The sequence below is a fragment of the Rhyacophila brunnea genome, unplaced genomic scaffold, assembly GCF_057557595.1.
Source record: "Rhyacophila brunnea isolate RB1 unplaced genomic scaffold, BYU_Rbru_1.0 scaffold_16, whole genome shotgun sequence".
In the NCBI taxonomy this organism is placed as follows: Eukaryota; Metazoa; Arthropoda; class Insecta; order Trichoptera; family Rhyacophilidae; genus Rhyacophila; species Rhyacophila brunnea.
In genome coordinates, this window is record NW_028232816.1 from 31,527,031 (window position 1) to 31,551,234 (window position 24,204).

General features: G+C 33.7%; 2 protein-coding genes across 2 annotated transcripts in view; one reads left to right on the forward strand and one right to left on the reverse strand.

The window, feature by feature from the left end:
* LOC147074639 (uncharacterized) overlaps window positions 1–24,204 on the reverse strand; it is a 277,840-nt gene that overhangs the window by 221,121 nt on the left and 32,515 nt on the right. The window lies entirely within an intron of this gene.
* The window catches only part of LOC147074641 (carbohydrate sulfotransferase 11-like), a 206,909-nt gene that overhangs the window by 170,360 nt on the left and 12,345 nt on the right, over window positions 1–24,204 (forward strand). Inside the window, exons 3-4 of the mRNA XM_085943744.1 lie at window positions 15,217–15,437; window positions 23,275–23,581. Coding sequence (XP_085799870.1) covers window positions 15,217–15,437; window positions 23,275–23,581 — 528 coding nt within the window. The remainder of the gene's footprint in view (window positions 1–15,216; window positions 15,438–23,274; window positions 23,582–24,204) is intronic.

Genomic DNA, 24,204 nt, shown 5'->3' on the forward strand with positions numbered 1-24,204 from the left:
AGTAAACACGTATTATCGTGCAAGTTGCAGTTAAAAAAAGTTTGGAGGCTTCTGAATTTTCACGCAATAATTGGGGTAATAGCATGGTGGGTGCGCATGTGCAGTAGAACGATAGTAGCGAACCTGCCGGAAGAAATACGAACTACACCTCACGGAATATTTTGAAGTCTACCGATAATCTACGAACTTGTCCGAACCTGTCAGAATCTGTCTGAATCTATCAAATAGCACCATACGATGACAACATAGCGTCTCGCTTACGCTTGACTGAGATTTGAGATTTTAAAATGAGATTGGAGAGACAGTCAGCACTACACTTACGTGTAAACAGTTATTATCGCGATAGATTAAAATACACACTATCGGTGCAAGTAAATCCATGCACGCATACAGGCACTATTATATTACCTTATTTCATGTTGAAAGTTTCCAAAAAGTTGTACGTAATCGTATTTATATGAAAAATTCCATTAGTGTTATTTATTTAAAAACAGTTACTTACTAAATTTGGCAATTGGGCCCTTATGTATTTCAAAACAACATTTATAATTTATGAAACATGATGGTTTCTTATCGTGTTAAAGTGATGTCAAAACGATGATGACTAGCAAAACAAAATATTAATGATTGTCGTCACTGTCCACAGTTGTCAGGAGACTGAAATATCATATAACACGGTAAATTATGAATTCCAGTCCAGGGCAGAGATAAACTATCGCGTTATTTAACCATCATAACAGAGCTTTTTACTAGGATTGGTTGCTGGCATTCGATCAATTATAAATGGTGATTACAAAGATTATCAAATATTATTTCAGTAAGTAATAAAACCCTTGTATATCAAGTATGCCTTATAATTAGTGTAAGATGGCATTTTTTCTGAAGATTTTTCCGATGACATCAACCTACAATACCTACGTCAAATTTTAATCTACAATTTCCGTTGATTGAAAATGTTAAAAGAAAATAATATGAACAAACATTCTTGATTGAAATTGATCCAAATATCTTGCTAATATCGCGTCAATCGTCATTATTGATCTCGTGGTTAAATTCACCTGCGGGTCTATTCTTACACAAGGCGACTATCGACCGCTAAAGTGATAAAGTGATAGTATTTATTACATATTATTTGTATTGAGGTATTATAATTGATACAATAAGTTAGCCGTCTAAACAGTCAAAACTGTCTATCTCGCTCTAAATTTTATCACAGCCAAGAGAGGTGCTGTTAAAATATAGCACTTATTACAACAATTACAACCAACTTATTGTAATTGTTACAATAAGTGCTAATACTTTGATACAAACCTACCCTAAGTTTGATAATATTTATTACTTTCATCACTTGAGGGCAGTGGCGCAAGCGCTGACGTATTGGCATACGCAAGACGTAAGCAACACGATGTATACACTAATAATATATTATATAAAATCAACTCAACTATTTTATTCATTGAATATTTTGCAAAATTTAGAAATATAACATTCCTTATGCGTGTTACTGTGACTGTGATCGTGCTTTTGTTACAAGTATGATGTGATCTACCTATCCGGTATCAATGGCAGTGATCTACCACACTCTTCCAGTGTCATTCTTCAACTTATAAAACGACATGTCGAGGCGTTATAAATTAAACAACAACACGTGTATCGTGAAAATGATAAGTTTTGCTCTTCTTTTGAGCACTCATTGCACTCATGGTCAAACTATTATCCTACTATTAATATAAAGGGAAATACGCCTCCGTTTAAAGCACGGGGATTCATTTCTTCTCTTTTTCTCACTCCTTCGAAAAGCTGTAAGTTATGCAATACCAATTAAGTGGTAAGACGAAATCAGGCGGCTTCCTTGCGGTCAATTTGATTACAACTTTCAAGTGCTCTTAAAATTTATTACAACTGAATTTATATAGATTTTTTTATATTTTTACACCTCAATTCCTATGACGCATTGGATATACTTGATGTATATGTAGATTTCATCACTGATACCCTGTCACCGTACAAGTGAATGAAACTGATTACATACCTACATGTTAAGTATGGATACAAATGTAAAGGCAATCATCGCATCTGTGAATTCAAAATGTGGTCCAAACAATTGTAACTGTTATGAAAGATATATAAGCCAGAAGTTTATTATGTAGCCTATATTAACGTCAAAGAATAATTCCACGGAGACCGTCGAACAATAGATGGCGTGGGCTCGCTTACACTTCCGCGGAGAGCATAAATAACTCTGAAGTGTAAAATTCCGCGCTTGTATGCCGGTCGGAAAGGAGGCTTTCGGGGAAAGCCATTACTCCGGGGCCCGCTCAAAGGGGCTGCAATGCAGTATAACTAAGCCGCACAGCTAACCGGCTGGTGCCTGTGTTTATTGGAGAGTGAAGGGTGGACAAGCGTTGCGTTTTAAATCTCGATTTTTCGTGAGATAAAAAAATGAAAATGTATATACCTAAAGCCTCGATGACATTGAGCTACTTTACAATTGACAGGATGTACTGAGTAGTTCGTTTTTTTACCGGGAGATCGCCACTATCGCTCTACTGCTCAGACGCATATCGGCTCACACGCCAGCGTGTAGCATGTAAAGTAGCCCGGCTTTCAACTTTTCTCGGTAGATTGTTTACAATCTGCTTGTTAGCTAGTTCGATGATGACACTGGGCGAGTTTATAAGCTGATCGTAAATTCGCCGACAAGCAGCTTGTTAAGTAGCTCAATGTCATCGAGGCTTAAGTGGGTAATATTTCGGTAAATCTTCATTAAACACAGTAAAACTCATCACAAAATATCGTTAAGTATCAAAACACTATGATTTGAGGAGGTGTTCGATTTGATTGAAATCCAACAAACCTAAAAAACATAGAGAATTTTTTTAAATTTAGAACATTCGAAACTAATGAAGTCATTTTTTCTGTCAGATCAATATGCAAAATCGATTATAACACTAATTGAATGCTCATTTTTAGTTTATAAATATGTCTTCTGTGTGAAATAAAAATGATTTTCTTGTTTAAAAAAACATATAAGTTTTTTAAAGTATATTTTTCTTACGAATATTAAATTGTGTTAAAGTACTTGTGGTTTTTGATAGATGCGGACAACAATAGTATGAAGTTCTATGTAATCGAAATACGTGCAGGAAATTAAATCCTTGGTCCTTTTTACCTTCAAGCTTTTGGGTTTCTTTAGCGTTTTTGGTACTCCTACATACTGTAGTTAGATATACAGTAAAACCCCTATTTTACGTTTTTTAAGGGACTGGAAAAAAAAACCTAATTGGAGGGAAAATGTAAAAGGGGGGTATTGAAAAAAAGAACATTAAAATTTTATGTTTCTAAAAAAATAACGTTTTATTAAAAAACAACATTCAATTAAAATTTTTATTGAAAAAATCATGTACATATGTATATTAGTTTGTTGCATTTTTGTTTTTTTGTTATGTCATTCTCTTTCTACTATATAAACATTTAAAAGTGTCATCTTGGATATCAGCAAAGTTTGTAGAGAAGGTTTTTAAACCCTCGGTGAACCTCATTGCTTCTTCTTTTGTTGGAATATCAACCTCGTCTTCATCAGACAGTTCTTCAGAAGCGCGCGTAACTCGCATATTTTGAATATTTCCGACGTAAATCGCGGGAAATAAAAACGTAAATGCGGGTATTAAATGTACTGAAATACATCGGGACCGAAAAAATTACACACAATTGCCGGGAAAACGTGAATACCGGGCACGTAAAAACGAGGTTATACTGTATATATATTTGGCCACGTATTTTTTCAGACTTAAACGTGGTGTAAATGAGAACTCAGCCATTTTTGGTGGTACTGACTTGTGTATCCCTGATAAACTATCGTAGACATCGGGGGCATCAGTTGTTTGTTCTCCCAAGGTTCTCACCCTGCCATTGGTAATGCCAATTGGGAGGGCAATAACTCTGTTCAATCGATTCAATTCGGATATTGACATATTCCACCTGCGTGAGAATGTGTATAGGTGGGCATTATTTCACGAATCCTTAAAATAGGGCCTGCTTGGCTTATTCAGTGTACCTACGTCCTTGTATCTAATTTATATTTTTTGTACTTTCACTTTTCTACTGTTTAATAACTTTTATATAATACTGTTTTAATATTTCTTTGTTTCTAAATGTCATGTTGTGAACTTCTTAAATTTGCAATGTTCACTATACTTATGTAAAAATAAATAAAATTTGAATTTGAGTTTGAGTTTAAAATTTTTACGGCGATGTCTTTACCTACCAGAGGCACCACCTAGCGGAAAAATACGAAGTTTGCAATTTGAGACACTTTTTTGATAATTTACAATTTCAACTGTGTTAATTTAGTCCTGGATATCTTCTCCTAGGGCATTCCCGGCCTAAAACTGAACTAGATGCTTCACTTCGCCAATGTAGGGCCACGTGATACGCTCGATTAAGACTGGGTGTGGTGCGTTGCGGGTTTTGGTTTGGAGGGATTAACTTCAATGTGTTAATTAATAAATATGTACCTGAAAACATTAAAAAGAAAAATATTATTTATTTTAAGTCAAATATAAACTTACAATTGTAAAAAAAATGTAATAAAATGTGAATTTGTTAAAGGATCCCATTTTAATATTACATATATTTTATGGCTATATTTATTATTTAAATTTAGTTTATAAATTTTTCTAAGCTTCGCCTAAAAGATTTTTGACTAATTCACAGTTTTAATAGTTTTTATATATTTTTAAAAAAAACATCGATTTTTATAAAAATATAAATGTGTTTAACTTGAAATCCGTTTTATTTATATTAAATCGAGCTTCAATATTGGGACCATACCGGAATAAAATAGAACTAAAAGTGAATGAAATATGTTATCAAAACATATGCACCCTCCAGTTCTGTATAGCGCCCCCTCCGTATGGAAAACTCAAACCCTCGGTAGGTACACAGGAACCCCCTTTTTCCTTCTCAACGCGAAGAGAATGGATGGTTGCGTCGCCAACTTTGGCTCGCGACGCGGAGAGAAAACTTTCCTCACTCAACGAAACAAAGACCGTGCAATCTCAATAGGTTTCGATGTAAAAGCGGACTTTAAAACGTTTCAAACAAAAAAAATCAACGGTAGTTATACCTACAGGTTTATCCATTTATTACGCAATCACGATTGAATCATCATCAGCCTGAATTGACTAACTGCCGAATTGAAATTCGAATTTATTTATTTACACGAAGCGAACATTACAAATTATTTTATTAAATTGATTTAAGATTTTATCATCATCAGCCTATATTGACCAACTGCCGGATTAAAACTCAGGTGTACTTATTTACACGAAGCGAACATCACAAATTATATTATTAATGTCATTTAATATTTTATCATCAGCCTGAATTGACTAACTGCTGGATCAAAACTCAAATTTATTTATTTACACGAAGCGAACATCACAAATTATATTATTAATTTCATTTAAGATTTTATCATCAGCCTGAATTGACTAACTGCTGGATCAAAACTCAAATTTATTTATTTACACGAAGCGAACATCACAAATTATATTATTAATTTCATTTAAGATTTTATCATCAGCCTGAATTGACTAACTGCCGGATTCAAATTCAAATGTATTTATTTACACAAAGCGAACATTACAAATTATATTATTAAATTGATTTAAGATTTTATCATCATCAGCCTGAATTGACTAACTGCTGGATTAAAACTCAAACGTACTTATTTGCAAGAACCAAACATCACAAATTATATAACTAAATTTTTTTAGGATTTGGATTTTTTAATCAGTTTTGCGGCATCTTCACCATGGTTATTCTAACATATCATTGAACACCAAAATGAACAAAAAAGTGATCAATATGATGTGTCCTATTCAAGCAGATACTTATCCCGGGAAGTTTTGAACACGGTCGGTCATGACTAGTGAATCCAATCCCAAGCCAAAATCTTGATCCCGGGATTTCGGGATTACGATTTCAAGATCCCGGGATCCCGGGACTGGTCCCGAGATCACCATTTTTTTCAATAATTAATATAAATTTTCTATAATACAAATAACGTTGATAAAATCGGTCAAAAATAAAGTTAGTATAATTTATACTATTTATTAAGACATTTATTGTTAATATTGTGTACGTTCAATCTTGGAAATACATGGGTTTAATGGAGTAAATAATATTGTAATATGTATAAATATTAATGTGAAAGTAAAACAGTTTTATTTATTTATGAAAAGATAACAAATACAAGTTCAATTAAAATAAAAAAAATGACAAATGCATTAAAAAATATTGCATTGTTTTTTCCAATCTTTCTCATTTTTATTAATCTGTGTCAAAAAATAAAATGAATTGGCAACACATGGGTAATACATCAAACTTCATTCAAACTCAGTTTATTTTTAATGTATTTGTATGTTATGAAAAGTATTTTTTCTGTTATATTTTCGTTTTTATTTTATTTTCCACAAAAATTGATAAAAAAACTCAATCCCGAAGGTCTTGGGATTATGTTTACCAATCCCGGGATTCATAGGTATCGAAAATAGTTCGGGATCCCGGGATTGGAATCCCTAGTCATAACCACGTTAACAGCGAGCTATCAAATGTCGTTGAATAGTAATGCATAATAATATTATTAACACGTCATAAGTATTCGATTCCAAATGCATCCGATTAGAATCTCCAATTATATAAACAAAAAGTTCAATCGGATAGTCTAATCGAATGCATTTGGAATCAAGTATGACGCAATGTCGTGTGTTAAAAATTATTGTAGATAACCGCCTTGTTTATGAAATTAGTCCGAGTGATATCCGTGTTATTTTGGAGCAATAAACCAAAGCCTGACCAATGGCAGATGCACTAATAACAAATAATGTACTATTTATAGTACCTATTAACAAATTACATGTTTAAGTCGTTCACAAAACTACATGAAACATAATTTTTATTCACTATACATACATATACAGAAAGCTTGTGATTTTTCGACTTTTCTCATTTCTCGACATTCGAGAATTCTCGAAATCAAAAATATTTGTTTTCTTGAGAGTTCGGGATTGGTTTTTTGATTTCTAGAGTTCTCAAATTTCTTAAGAAATCGACATCATTACGAAAATACCTCTTCTTGCATACTTATTTTCGATTTCGAGGTTTCAATTGAATTTTAAAAAATTACCAACAATATCTGTAATTTGTATTATCGGGCAGTGTGTGCTTTTTGTGTTTTGACTGCAGCCTGAGAAAAATTTTTTGATCAAAAAAAAAATGTTGAATGTTGAAAAATTCGCTGATCTTGATTTTCATAAATAACATGATACACGGCACGTGTAAACGCTGAATATACAAACAGCGGCGTCAAGTTATACTCCAATTTGGTGCTTGAGCGCGAGTAATTTATCATTCGCACGTGTACACCCTCCTTTATTTTTTCTAAATTGGCCACGTACCCGATGCGATACTTTTCCATACAATCGTCCATTATGTTTATGCGAACCCACGCGTGAATGAATATACGAGAAGAGATATACGCTTCAATAAAATACAACAAAATATATACTGGCCAATTTACATAATTTTAGTAAAAACAGACAGTAGATAAACAAAAGGCATGTAGAGTATCTTCCCATCCCAGGTTCATAAACTGTAAAGCTTGCGTGCCTGAAACCATGGTCCCCACAAGGGGGGGGGGCTGCCAGGCCTCTAGTCTGGGGGCCCGCGCGAGGCGAGTCGACCAGATAAGTGAGATAAACACCCATCACAAATTTGCTCTAATAGTAAAAAAAATACTGTAAATTACTATTTTCCTTCGGGTGGTTTTATTTAAAATTATATAGTTGTGCGATACAAATTTTAACTGTGTATCGATACTCACAACTTCATAATTCAAATGGATGTATTAAAACATACAAAAAAATAAACTAAATAAACACATTTTTTTACCGCGTACACCATTTGGAAAACGTTAATGTAGAGAGTCACACTGCCTTTACCCTTAACGATAGGTAGAGGGCCCGCCAAAAATCCTAGCCTGGGGGCCCGCTTCAGGATGTGGGGGCCATGTCTGAAACTATGGATTAAACATGTCGATCGACAAACTATTAGCTGTGCCGCACATCTAAACTCGTCCGAATGCAACACGTTAATATATCGAAGTGATTTTGTTGGTATTCACAGAACGCGCGTATTTTAATGTACCCGTAACATCTCGAATGATGCGACATTTTAATTAAAAAAAAAAAAAAAAAACAGTGTCGCAAGCAATAAATTTCACTTGAAATGGCAGGTATTAATACCAAAATGGCAGGTGTGCAGGAGATGTTTAAAATAGTTATAAACAGTTTGTGTTTGACACTTAGACTATGTTTGACATGTTTTTGGGAAGAAATGGTGTCATTCACGGAGATATATTTTCTGTATCCATCAAGTATCTACCTGACTAAAAGTATTTTATATTGAAGACAAAAACATTTTTGTGTTTTGATATTATCTAATTAATAAAAAAAACATTTTTGGCGTACGGATAATCTAAATAAGTTATATGCACAATGTTTTTGTTTCATAGCAAATATACGTCTCTCCACTCCACTAATAAAAAAATGTGTACCTACCTACACGCTCACGATTCCATACATTTATTTTACCAAAAAAGGCGGGATTCTCTTTCATATTGCATGAATGAGTAATACAATATACGGTGCTTTTTCTTATTCAAAAAAAGAACGAACTGATTTTTTTTAAATTTCATATTTGCGAACCAGAACATAATAATATTGTGTTAAATAAAAGAGAGTCGATTATTATTTTTGTTATTGATTTTAAGTGGAGCATATGGCTGTCGCTTTAATCTAATTAAGGTGCTTAGTCCTAAAATTATAGGTTCTATAATTTATATAGAATTTGGATGAGTCACGCATGAAAACAACAGACATTCGGGAAATAGGACGGTGAATGAAACCTTGGTTAATATCGTACAAAATTACTTGGGTGAGATCTAGATAGAGGCGGACGTTAGAGGAAGCCAAGACCTGCATAGGCTTATGTCATAATGAAGAAGACATTAGTCATTCTCTGAACTCATTGGATTTTTGTTGCACGCGTTTAAAAAAATAACAATCAATATATTATATTATACATATCATAGAAAAATCAGGGTAACAGAACTTAAGTTTAAAAAAATTCGTAACAGTGTCTACGAAGTTAAACAAACTAGAATTTTGATCCATTTTCGTCTCTATTATCAACAAAACAATTAATTAAAAAGTGTATCGAATTTCAAAAAAGGAACAAACATTTGAAAAAAAAACTTCTTTGTCATTTTCGAGCTGCCATCTTTTGGTACGCCCGCGGTATTATATTTTCCATAGACGTTTTATCTTCCGGAACACGGTTACCAACGATAGCAAACAAAAGACGAAAAAATATGTATACCCAACAATGGGATGACGAGCTCATAATGACCGATCGCTACAGGAAAAAATTTCCAACGCGTATAATACGACCGGACCAGAAAATATGTAGCTACTTATATGCTAATTTTCAATTCGCATTTACGTCAATAATTCAGGATTTTCATATATACAACGTTGAGATTTTTTATATCTAGAGCAGTAATAAACAATCTTAATTAAATAAATACTTACCATAAAATTTTTAATGATCTCATTTATATTTTTATTTTTTTTTCGGCCATGTCCGATCCTAATAGGATCATAATATGATATTATGGGCCTCCACAGAGTAGAGGTTTGTATTAACAGATTTTGTTTTTTACGAGAAATGGATGTCAGCCACTTGCTCAACCTATTAGGTCCATACCCTGACTCACACACAAATTGAAAAACAATATGTGCACTTTCCAGACCCAGGATTCGAACCTGAGACCCACGGCGTGATAGTCCAACGCTCAAGCCGCGAGGCCACCGTGGGTGTTAGCTATTTACTAAATTATGTTTAGTATTCGACATAATATTATCATTTAAAACCCTTGGTCTGCCGCAGAAATTCATCCCCAACGGGTCTATTTTATACACACGGCGACTATCGACCGCTAAAGTGATAAAGTGATTTATTACATATTTGTATTGAGGTAGTATAATTGTTACAATAAGTTAGCCTTCTAAACAGTCAAAACTGCCTCGCTCTAAATTTTATCACAGCCAAGAGAGGTGCTGTTAAAATATATCACTTATTGCAACAATTACAACCAAATTATTGTAATTGTGACAATAAGTGCTAATACTACCCTAAGTTTGATAATATTTATCACTTTAGCGGTCGATAAGTATAGAATAGACCCACAGGGTCCGAACGCAGTACGATTCATTTTAAAGTTTTCAATTTATATTCCCTGACCCGAAAAAAAATATTAATACACCTAGATAGACGGTGATCGTGTTTTAAAAGTCAGGATATTGGTAATATGTTATATTTAAAATTGGCCGCTATCAAATGCAAGATGGCAGCCGGAGGAGGTAGTTTTGGTTACTATCAAAAATTAATAGCTACAACCCTAAGTAGAAGCACGTGGTAAAAATGGGTCTAGGACGATTTGGCACCGGACAACTGGACGCCACGGAATTCGAAAATAAATAGACGTTAGGTACTTTAAAAAAATATTCAATATTATTATTTATATTTCAATTTTTAGGTATATTATGATTTAATGGTTGGTGAGAATGTAAATATGCAGACGTAAACAATGATTTATTTAATCGTGCATATGTTTAAGTTCCAACGAAAAAAGAGTTTTTTATTCTATATAAAGCCTTAGTCATGGTAATTCTCAATCTGCGATAAAGAATACATTATGTTAAGAGTAAAATGAATTCAAACTACTAAGTAGTAGATAGAAACTGATTAAAATACCTCGTCTACACGTGTCTACGACAGTGCAGCGTCCAATTGTCCGGAGGCCAGTCGTCCCATTCCCGTAAAAATAGGGTGTTATTGTCTGGTGTGTCCACGTGTTCGTGGTAAGCTGCCTGACTCAGCGGCTATTTTCTTTGACGTAGGTGACGCAATCGATTCGTCAGAAAAAAATAATGGAGGCTGAGAAACACCCAAAATATGTCATACATTGACAATAAAATATGACCGAAAACCTGCACTAACATCAAAGGGGGTATAACACCACCAAAACAGACACTTATACATACAAAATAAAATACTAATATTATTATATTTTATATCATATCACTGCCATCTTCAATAACAATTATTTTTTGTTAAAGGATGTGATTTCAGTTTTTAATTGAGGGGGGGGCAAAATCAGTTGGTTTATAGGGCCTACACGTTCTTAATCTCGCCGTTGGCCTGGCTTTATTTTGTTTTATTCATAAGATGCTTGTTATCAAAAATAGTTTCTCGGAAACCTGCGAAGTTTTGGGTTTACACTTTGTTTCCATTTTCCGTGTATCCATACAAGCTGTTCTGAGATAACTATAAAAATAAAAAATATCTAAGCAGACATCCATTAGTTGCCCACGTATGAATGAATGATAGGCCGTTTCTATAATGACAAATATAAGAAATCCTAGAAGAAGTATTATTAATCATAGGAAACGCAGAGGGAAAAAATATGTATTAATTATGTTTATCAGATGCTTTATTATACCAAACTAATTAATATTTATGTTGTTGGTATGCTTACATGGATTTATGTATGTATTAAATAAAACATATTGAGTACTTACATATTATTACTTCAAGACGTTGACATTTAGAACGTAAATAACAGGTAAATTAAATTAGTAGAAGAAGCCAAAAAATAATCTTAAAGCAACAAAAAAACAACAATGAACGAAAATTTTCTAAACAAAAATAATTCAACAAAAAAACAAATCAAATAGATAAAATAGAATTTTAAAAACAAAATGCATGGCAACATCACTGAAAATATCTACGTCTCTAGGGAATGCATTGACCAGCCGCACAGCCCTCGCTATTGGTGCCTGACAAGCCTGACACGAGTTTTCATCTAAGCCAGCGATACTCAACCTGCGGCCCTTTAAGCTTTTATGTGCGGCCCGAAACACATTTATTATCAGGAATTTCGTATATCTTGAGATTCGTTTCGACTTTGACGCACAGATAGTGACACCCGAAGAGGATTGTCATTATGGTCCACATCATATCTGGTATAAGAGTGTTGCTATTGCACACGTATAATTTAAAAAACACGCATAATTTTTAAAATCTCAAAAATGTTTTGTAAAAAAGGGGGGGTTTCATGATTTTTTTCGTCACACCAGTAGTGATGCGGCCCGCGTTACTTTACAGATATATGTATTTGGCCCGAAGAAAAAAAAGGTTGAGTATCATTATTCTAAGCGGATATTAATTTAATGAAAAAAATGGGCCCACATGCCCTGTAAAAGTAATTAAGAATGTTGGGTATCTTTGGGAGCTAAGAATGAACAATCTGTAAACTGTAGAAAAGTTTTATAATATTATGTTTATTATCATGCTGTTTTCTCATGATATGAATTAACATTTCATGATAATTATACATTATACAATTGACGTAATCGCAAAAGGGGATTATTGTAACTGTCGTCGTTTGGAGTTGAGAATGAAGCCATTTTTTAGACATCAGCGAATCTATTATATACATAAGACTGCTTTCGGTCGCTACGGCAGCTTTACAATTACAATAAGTCAGTTCTTATTGTTACAATAAGTGCTATTTTTTAACAGCACCTTTTTGGGCTGTGGTAAATTTTAGAGCGAGATAGGCAGTTTTGACTGTTTAGACGGCTAAATTATTGTAATTGTTACAATAAATGCTAATACTTCGATACAAACCTACCGTATATAGCTGCCGTAGTGGCCGAAAGCAGTCCTGTGTATAGAATAGATAAACGAATATTTTTTGACTATTATCTTACTATGGCTTGGATTAGGCAGAGTTCAATCGATTTTTAAAAACTATCAGACACTATTTACGCATTGTAGTCGTTCAATAAAAACAAAATATACATTCGACTGGCAAAGTTTAGTGTGTACTATTTATGTCTGATCATAACAGCCTACCTCCACCATTCGCCACTGGTACCCAGTATCTGTCTCTATGCACCTCATTCTACTATATTGATATTTCTTGTTTGCATTATTTACTATGCTAGCGTTAATTCAATATAGGTACATTCAATCAATGTTGTCTAGTGTTTTTAAATAGGTACCATCGCAATAAATAATTGTGTCAGTGTACTAACTGACCATAGTTTGAAATGGGTAGACAATAATAATTAATTATTGCAGACTTAGACACGGCTCACACTAGAGCGTGGATCAATTATTTATATTTCACATTGCTTGTCTGCTCGTTCAGCGATATATTATTGCTAATTTATGCCGTAAGTCTACTGGGAATAAATTATATATTATTCAATACATTTCACAGCCATGGTATGTGATCAATGCAATTGGATTAAATATTCTAATGGATTTAAGTTTTATACTATTCTATTTGAATCTTTTTTGCGACCCAGGTTATGCCTTTCGGCATCTTCAGGCGCCACTAAAACCGCTGCAACTTTTATGGTACCATCTTTGGAAAGTCGACGTTCTATATCTGATCAATATTTTCTTTTTAAAATTATCAATGGTTTTGTAGACTCACCAAACCTACTCGAAAGGGTGGGTTTCCATTGTCCATCAAGATTTACGCGAAACCAAACTTTGTACCATATCAGTCGTAGCGGTTCTAATTATGCACAAAACTCCTTTATTCGGCGCTCTTGTTTAAATTATAATATGTATTTCTCCACCGTTGATCCTTTTAATAATTTACCTGTTTCATTTAAACATGCTATCTCCAAAATTTTGTATAAATAGATATATAATGTATTTACTTATACATATATATATATATATTCCTTTATTTTTTATGTCACTTTTTTTTATTTTTCTTTTTTTCTTTTGTATATCATTTAATTATTCATTATTCTTCCTCATTTTTCTCATGTAATCTTCTTATGTAATTTCTTTATATTTATGTTATTCCTACTCTCTATCTTGTTAGCCTTAACTATATTTTATTATATTTTAAATTTCTGTAATCAATATGTAACTGTTTGTTTTCCTTAATAAATAAAATAAATAAAAATAAATAAATAAAATAAATAAATGTGTACTCACCGACAGGTAAATACACAATAACAACTAATATAATTAGTTCTTAATATACTTATAATAAATTAATAAAATAAAGTAAGTAAAAACTTTACCACCTAATTTAAGTTAAGTTAAGGATCACAATAAAAATAGAGTTTATTCTAATGGATTCAAGTGTTGTACTATTCCATTTAGGTCGTTTTTGCGACCCGGGTTTCGCCTTTCGGCATCTTCAGACACCGATTTATTATAATATGCTATCGAGTGTATTGTTATTAATAAGATAGGGTTCTTACCAATTAGGTTTTTTATTGACACTTCAACTACTCATAACTTGTTTGTTGTATTTTTTGTGACCTTTGACTTGATAGGTAGGTAATGGAGTTTTTTACTTACTTTATGGTATTGATTTATTACATAAGCTAGAGGTAAAAAGTGTTCGTTGTCAGTGTATGTTTACCTTTGGTGAGTGTACACGGCACCTGAAGATGCCGAAAGGCGAAACCCGGGTCGCTAAAAAACGACTTAAATGGAATAGTACAAAACTTAAATCTATTAGAATTTTAATTCAAATTCCATCAAGTACCTTCGGTCGATAGTATTAATATTAAAAATAGAGTAAACAAATTATGAATAGTTGAAGTGTTTGTAAAAAACCCTTATTTCTTATTTACTTACCTACCTATTTTCTTCTGTCTTTCCCTTGTATTCCGGTGATTTTATTACGTATTTTTTAAGTGGTTTATTTAGGCAAGGAATTGATTTCAATATTATACAGCCATGTATTTACGATACATCTCACGATAACTGTGTTACGGCCAATGCATACGTACAAATTTTCGGACCCGTTTTGAGTTAACCTTCGTATATCAGACAGCACTTAATTAATATAACCCTCCCATTTTTTTTATTTCCAAATCCATTCCAAATTTAACCAACTATCAGCTTTGAATATAATATATAGGTACAAAAATAATCAAGTACCTAGGTTAGGCACATGTACCATAGAAGTTTATACCAATTTACAAAAAATAAATTTTGTTCGTTGTTAAATACACAATTTTAACCAGCCCCCTTTTTTAACAGGACATCAACGACAATGACAGTTACGTCTGGCGCAGAGCCGGAGGGGGGAGCGGAGGATCAGCCATGCGGAGGCCTCTATCGCCAGTGGAGATGACAGCCGCGAACGAAAGAATGAACGCGAGACGTGATCATTTGGACACGGAGTGTAGACGACTGCCTGGAGGGGTCGCGAGCCCTAACGCTTGGGAGTACCTCATCAATAGGCAGTACCGGTTAATATGGTGAGTACTGGCTTATTATAAAATTTTAAATGAAAGTATTTTCTTTATTTACTTAATGACCAATTCAAAAGATTTAAGGCTATACCTCAGTTGAGGTACGGTCTTAAAAGACCGTGGCTAGGCAATGCGCGGATTGCGGGTCGCGGGTGCAAATGACGCATTCCAAACGAAATATAATTTGTCATATAAATCCAAAATGCGTCCATTTAATGTTCTGTTTATGTAGTTCTCGGGTCAACATAACTCGACGGCCGCCCACGGTTCGTTTTGGCCAGACCTCAGTGCGTTTCTCCGAAAGGGTTACGTATCTGGGAGTAATTCTTGATGACAAGCTGTCTTTCGTTCACCACGCCAAGACGGCCGTCTCTAAGGCCAATTCGGCCTGTCAGAGAATGGCGGGCAGCAATTGGGGATTTAAGCCTAGAGCCCTTAAGGTTGCATACGGCGCAATTTTCATGGGAATTGCCGGTTACGCCTCCAGCATTTGGCATTCCCGAGTAAACTCCTTAACTCTCGTGAGACGCGCACTACTAAGCGGGCAGCGACACCCTCCTCTTGAGGGGGATTAGCGCAATACTCGCCGGTGTCTATCTGACACCACCGCAGAGATCCGAGGACGCTCCTTACAGGAAGACTGTAAGTGACATTGTGTACAAGACCGCATTTACGGCATGGCAGGCGAGGTGGACCGCCTCCCCCAAGGGGCGGCACACTTACCGTTTTTTCCAGACGTATTCTGCAGGCACCAAACTAGAAGACTCCAACCTTCGCACTGGATTAGCCAGTTCCTCACCGGCCATGGCAACTTCGCCGCCAGACTCCACGAGTGATGGGCCGGGTTGTATCTGCGGGCATGACCACCAAGATGTTGAACACATCCTCTGGGATTGCCCGCTTATAGAATTCGAACGAGCGGAGCTGTTTGCCAGGTTCCGTCCTCACACGGGCCCAATTGGTCATGGAGATCTGGTAGCAACCGAAGCCAACTTTGCGGCATTTGAGAAATTTGCAGCGTCGTATGGGGAGCGGGATAGTCCCGACTCTTCTGTAGACTCATCCATTTCAATTCGTGACACTCAGTGTACTCAGGGTACACAAAGCGCTTAACGTCAGCGGACAGCAGAGCCAGTCCAAAAACAGACATTTTCTTTCTTAACTTTCTTCTTTAAGCACTACGGTGCATGGCAGCATCAGTCCCGTGCGGCTCCGTCTCGGGACGGAATGAGCACTTAAAATCACTTCTTTCAGACACGTTTAAAGCGTCATAAAAAGCGGCCGTGCATATCCACGGTTGTGCATATATGACGGGTGGTGGTGGGCACTTTAACGTATGTTCTATTAGTAACAATAATAATATATTCAATCACATGTTTTCTTTTTAAAGTAAATAGGTAACGTTTTTAGTCATCTTTACACGATTTAAGAATTAATACCCCCGTCGCCATCACGAAACAAATTGACGTGTTCCCAGCTCGACGTTCTCTCTCGGAATGGCAGCGAGTCCAAAATTTCGTCGCGCCTATAATTGAAAATTATTTGCCATTTCACTGATGTATCGCCTTAAGAATATAACATTCTTTATTGAACATACATCAACACTACAGTTGCATAATTTGTAATCATGTAAGATACTGGCGAAAGGTGAAGATAGGCTTTTACGATCCGCCATAAATAGTGCACACTAAACATTGTCAGTCACACGTATTCGTTTTCATTGAAATAAGACTACAGTTTACAGATGGTGTTGGTTAGTTTTTAAAATTCAATTAAACCCTGCGAAAACCAAAGCATATCGTCGGTGTTTTGTAAAAAGGGCGAATTAACCAAAATGCTACTTTACAGGAGGATGATTTTTAACCTTTGACATGTATTTGTTTTTTACCTGTAGATCATTATAAATATCTAACAAGTTTATAATTAAGCTAAGAAAGAATACTGTCATTATAATAGGTATTATTATATAATATTTTAAAAGGCCTAATATGTCACATTTGCTTTTTATTTCGTAATTTTTATTAATTTAATTTTAGTCGATTATCGTTTTTGAGTACTTTCCTGTGGAGATAAAAATTCGCCGTTTTTACACAACAAAGCTAGTGGGGTACATATTGTATTTGCATTAAAATCTCGATTTCGCCAAAATGGTTGATTCGCCCTTTTTACAAACACCGACGATATTAGATAATACTCAAAAATACTCATCGATCTATACAATATCTTAAATTATCCAATTAAATCATACATAACTTTGAATAATTTATAGATAGAATGATATTTTTTATCTATTATAGTATGGTTTAGGCAGGGCTTAATGAATTAAAAAAAAATAAGAAACAATATATTGTGTAATATGTAATTTTGATCAAATGAAAACAAATGAGTATGAATGAAAAAGTGTGCACAATTTTGTCGTACAGCTCAAAATATACTAAAACTATTATGGTTTGGTTATGCAGGGTTTAATTGAATTTTAAAATTAACCAAAACCATCTGTAAATTGTAGTCCTATTTCAATGAAAACAAATATGTATGCCTGACATAGTTTAGTGTGCACTATATATGGCGGATCCTTACAGCCTACCTCCACCTTTCGCCACTGATGTAAGATGCATGTGACAAGTTGGCCGAAATTCGATGGATGCGGGTTCGAGTCCCGCCCTGCACCTTTATTGTTTCTAATATAACCTTTTGTTTATTTATAAAAAATAAAAAAAAACAATTTCACAAGGGTTTTCGCCTGTGTGTGCTTTACTTGAATTCATGATGGCAATCATTTAATTTATAATATATTACATTTCTAATCTGTCCCTTTTAATATTTAATATTAACAGTGGCACCTGTGAATAAAAACTATAACAATTTTGTGAGCACATTTTGTCAACTGCAGAGAACTGCAAGTTTTTAAATAAAATTGCATTCAAACAAAAATATAAAGAATAATACTGGTTGTTGCTAAAAAGCAACACGGTCTGCTTGTATAAGAAAACACATCGCGTTTTTTTAAATATTAAATGTATCATTTTTGGCCGGAAAAGTTTGAAAATCTATGCTTTAGTCAGGGGTAGTCAACCTGGTCCCTATCGCCCACTAGTGGGCGTTCCAGCTTTTATTGTGGGCGGTAGGGGTTTTAGAGATTTGAAGATATTTTAAAATTGAAGGTGAGTGACTGGATGAAAAATCCTTTCGCCGCAAATATTGAAGAGGCTGATACAACTTGCCAAGAAGAACTGTTAGAAATTAGATATGAAGAAATTAAACATAAATTCGATATTGGTGGTTTCGCAGCATCAGATTCAGGGTCTTATTAATAATTAATTTAGATAATTAAATGTAATTTCATCAGACGTCATGCTTCTATGTATCCAAAGTATAAATAAAAAGATAGATTTAACTACAGTAAGTTGTTTTATAAAGATTTATTCTACACAAACTTAGCAAAAGTCTGACATTAAGTATTTGGAAAGTAAGTATTATTATATGCTTTAATTTGCTGTAACTCTGCTTTATAAATTTTATAACTTTTTCTTTTCTTTCCCTACTTTATAAATCACCATTACTGTGGAACCAATGGGCGGTTAGAAAATTTTACTACTAACAGAGATGCAAAAGTGGGCGGTAGGTATAAAAAGCTTGACAACCCCGGCTTTAGATTAATAGGAAAATCCATTAATTACGTCTGCCTGCCTACACAACCTGACACTCGATGAAAAGTATCCTAATGTATTTTCCGCGAGCGTTCGTTCTGAGGAGATTCAGAAATGATTTTAATATTCCGAGCTTGCCGCCAGATCTGTCATCGCACCCCGTGGGAAAACGAGTGTCTCCGACAAATATTTACGGAGAGATACATTTCTAAAGTATTTTCCTAGTAGAACCGTAAGTAATTAAAGAAAATTCTCTTTTCAGAGCAAAAGTATATCAGGAAGATGTTGATTAATATTGGCGAAATTGAGTTGAAGTTACAGTCCGATTATCATAATATTTCAAACAGACCGATATTTTACGAAAAATATTAAATTTGGTCGCTATCTGGAATAATATGTTAAAACTATGTTATAAAGAACGGGTCTTGGACGATTCGGCGCCGGGACAACTGGGCGCCACGCAATCGAATGAAATTAGATAATAAACAGACGTGCGTGAATAAAATTATAGGTCCTGGTAAAATATATATTTAATATTATTATTTATATTTAAATTATTATTTAATACTTAGTGAGAATTTCAAAATGCACAGATAAATAATGATTTAATTGTTCATATTGTGTTTTAGTTCCAACGAAAATAGGGTTCTTTTATTTTTATATTAAACCTCAGTCATGATAATTCTGAAACCGATAAAACATTATGGTTATGAGCAAAATTAATTAAAACTACTAAGTAGGAGATAGAAATTGGCAATCACTGCTAACTTTTTAATTACCACATTTAAATAACATGTTAATTATATCCAATGGCCAACGACACCAAACGCGCTAGTCGCGGTGTTAGCACTAACTGAGGTTAAAATTTCTCGTCTACTTTCTGTATAAAATCGTAACGAACGTCTATTTATTTCATTCGACAGTGCGGCGCCCAATTGTCACGGAGCTCAGTTGTCCCATTCCCTAAAGAACTTGTGGGTCTTGGCCTACTCTAGCATCTGCCTTCATCCAGATATACCCAAAGCCGTATTCCCTCCAGTTTATGCTGCCCAATGCAACTTGACACTATCCTTATATCATGTGGTTACGTGTAAATTGGACGCATTACATTTCACCATAGCACAGTTCGCCGTCAGCTTTCTTATCGGAAAGAGATGACTGTATACTATACGGTCATCTCTATAGCACCGAGAAGAAGAAAATGCGCGTTGTTCGTGGAGTATTGCACACAATAATGTTCTAATTTAAACCTAACCTAGCCTAAGAAAATAGCCGCTGGCTTCCTTAAATACGATCCAAAGAGGCTGGACGGTCTTTAATATACGGCCATATATTTCCGATACAATATTTCATGGTGAAGTGTGATACAGTGACCTGCGTACGTACAAGTTTCCAGACACGCGGTTGATAGTATTAAAGTGTATTAAATTGTAGATTGAAAATTTGCTCGCAGAGACATTACGGTCCCCCGAAGTCTTTACCACTGTAAGATAGTATAAATAACATAAATTTTATTTAAAACTAGTCATTTTTCGATAAAGTAATCGAGTAACCTATAACATTTAGTTTAGTATGTGATTTCGCAGTCTTGAGGCATTACTTTATTTTGGGATAGCGTACTTACATTAGACGCCTTATCTTTTAATGAGATAGTTACAATTTTCCGGGCGATTTCCGAGACTTTTTTCGACTAGAAATGACTCCTCAGTGTTAAAAATTATTATCTCAGTGCCACGTCACGGCTTTTTAGTTTTTGTTTATTCTGCGTTTAATAATCGTTTAATTTACTTTTGGCAACCATGAAAATCTTTACGAAGATTTATTGAATATTTTTTTAAGATAAGTCGTTGTAAAATGTTTTGAAATTTATATACTTATACTATTTCGTCACCTCAATACTACAACTATAACTTGATTTTCACTGTTTTTGAGTTAGCTATAGAATAATATTCTACAATTTCTTCTCTACAATATGATAAAACTAGGTAAGTCAGAAGTTAATGGGAACTCTAGGTATTAATTTTGTGTTTGAAAATATTAGATAACTTTAAAACCATAAATGCATTAAATAAATAAAATAATATATCTACAATATTTTTCATAGAATTGAACATTATTTAATTCTTCCCAATTAGACAATCACAATTTTCCACTTTTATTAGCTCGTATTCTTGTTTGTCCCGTACAAATTTTTTCTGGTTTGTCCAAGATTTGTATTGGACGATTGAAGATTTTTAACTAACTTCCCGATTAGCTAGACATTTGAAACTTTTAGAATATATCAGAACACGACGACAATGCATTTTTTTAATACTTTTAGCCATCTTTAAGCAGAATTGAATTAATTTTCAGTTAATTCTGTTTTGTATGAAAAGTTATTTCGGAAAATATTCGTAAAAAGTAAAAAACTATTATTGGTTGCTAAGGGGGTCCTAGCCACTAAATTATTAATATATACGTGCGTTACTATGGAAATCAATATGAAATGTCAAAATGACATTTCAGTATTCTATATTTATTCAGTATTTCTATCAAGTACAAAAAAAAGTATTTATTAATAAAGTAGGTACATAGAATTGTCAAGTTTATATGATTCAACAGAAAATTTAAAAACGTGGTACATAAAAATTTTTTTTTCTTGTAATTATTTTAAACAATAATTTTAGCCTAGATTTATGTTAAGGGGGGACATGCTCGTCGAAGGTCAAAATTGAGTTTTTATTGTATTTTCAAACCATGATACTGGACACTCCTTAAACGTTGTAGATAATCTATTTATATAATTTTGAAGCCTTATTATCCTTTATAGTTATTTTAAACATTTTATGACTGCATAAAGTATTTTTGTTACATAAAATAGTATTCTTTTAAACCTCTTGCTCCAATGTTTTAGAATATAGTCATATTTCGGTACATAACTGTGCAGTGGTGTTAAGATTTTTTACATTTATTAATTTTTAAACGCATTTATAAAACCATTAGTATAATTTATTACGAGATAATTTTAGTAAAATATTCACGATAAAAAATTATATTGATAATCTCTGTGATCCCAAATTTGACAAGAATTAGGCATTTTATTATTCAAAAAATCGGCAAGATCAACACATTCGAAGATGATTCTAAAGATACTTATTATAAGCTATGTCTTTGACCATTCAAGTGTGATAAACATCTTATGAATAATGATTGCTTTATAATAATTATTGACCTAAGAATAAGGTAGTGTTTTTTTGAAATACGCCATTTCTTTTGGCATTCCCCAGTGGTTTAGCTACAACATACGGCCGTAGCCATAAATTTACAAACTATAATTAAATTAGGGAGTAAAATTATGTTAAGGCGCGTGTTTGAACATGTACCTAATCGAATTTTTTTTTATTTTTTTTTAAACGGTACATGTTCAAATACGCGCGTCAATATCATTTTACTCCCTACTTCAATTATAGTTTGCCAATTTATGGCTACGGCCGTATGTTGTAGCTTAACCACTGGGGAATGACAAAAGAAATGGCGTATTTCAAAGAAACACTACCTTATTCTTGGGTCAATAATTATTATAAAGCAATCATTATTCGTAAGATGTTTATCACACTTGAATGGCCAAGACATAGCTTATAATAAGTATCTTTAGAATCATCTTCAAATGTGTAAATCTTGCCGATTTTTTGAATAATAAAATGCCTAATTCTTGTCAAATTTGGGATCACAGAGATTATCAATATAATTTTTTATCGTGAATATTTTACAAAAATTATCTCGTAATAAATTATACTAATGGTTTTATAAATGCGTTTAAAAATTAATAAATGTAAAAAATCTTAACACCACTGCACAGTTATGTACCGAAATATGACTATATTCTAAAACATTAGAGCGAGAGGTTTAAAAGAATACTATTTTATGTAACAAAAATACTTTATGCAGTCATCAAATGTTTAAAATAATTATAAAGGATAATAAGGCTTTAAAATTATATAATAGATTATCTACAACGTTTAAGGAGTGTCCAGGATCATGGTTTGAAAATACGATAAAAACTCAATTTTGACCTACGACGAGCACGTGGGCCGTTTCCAACAATGACCAAATCAGTAATAACGTACGTACCGATATTATTAATCTATTTATTCTAATTTTGTACCTACCTACAGCATTAATATTTTATTAATGATAATGTTTTTTTATTTCAGGTGCAACGTATTTAAGGCAGCATCGTCGTCGTGGATGTACAACTTCAACTTGATGGCCAACTATTCAGCTCGCTTCCTGGAGCACAGCCGGGAGGTACCTCTGGTCCTGGCGAGGAAGAGGTACCCAAGACCGTCCGTCGCCGAGCTGAAGGAAGCGCAGAACGCATCGATCACGTTCCTGATAGTTCGCCATCCCTTCGAGAGACTGTCCTCTGCGTACAAGGACAAATTGCAATTTGCTCTACCCAATTCCTTGCACTCCAGATTAGGAATGAAGATCATACTCAAATATAGGCCAGGAGCGAAGGTATGTTATTGTATTATATTTGTAGGATATCATAATATAATATAAGTCATTGAAATAAAGCTCAATTTTATCAGTTTCCAAATTATATAAAAATTTTGATGTACAAAAGCTTTTCTTAGTGACAACTACATGAACTAAATATTACCAAAAATCAAATGTTATATAAATAATTACAAGATAAAAAGAACTTGTTATATACAACGTTTTAAAATTTTCTGTTGAATTATTATGCTCAATATGCTCAAACTTGAACTTGATATGAAGTAAATAAAAAACGAAGAATTGTATATTACAACGTTTTTATTAGCTCGTATTCTTATTTGTCCGGTGGTTGTTTATCCGGTACAAATCTTGCAATCGGTTTTCAACTAACTTCCCGACTAGCTAGACATTTGAAACTTTTAGAATATATCAGAACACGATGCCAATGCATTCTTTTAATACTTTTAGCCATCTTTAAGTAGAATTGAATTCATTTTCAGTCAATTCTGTTTTGTATGAAAATTTATTTCGGAAGAAATCCGTAATCCAATCCACTATAAATTATTGGTTGCTAACTGGGTCGTCCTAGCAACTAAATTATTAATATATACGTCCGTTACTATGGAAATCAAAATGACATT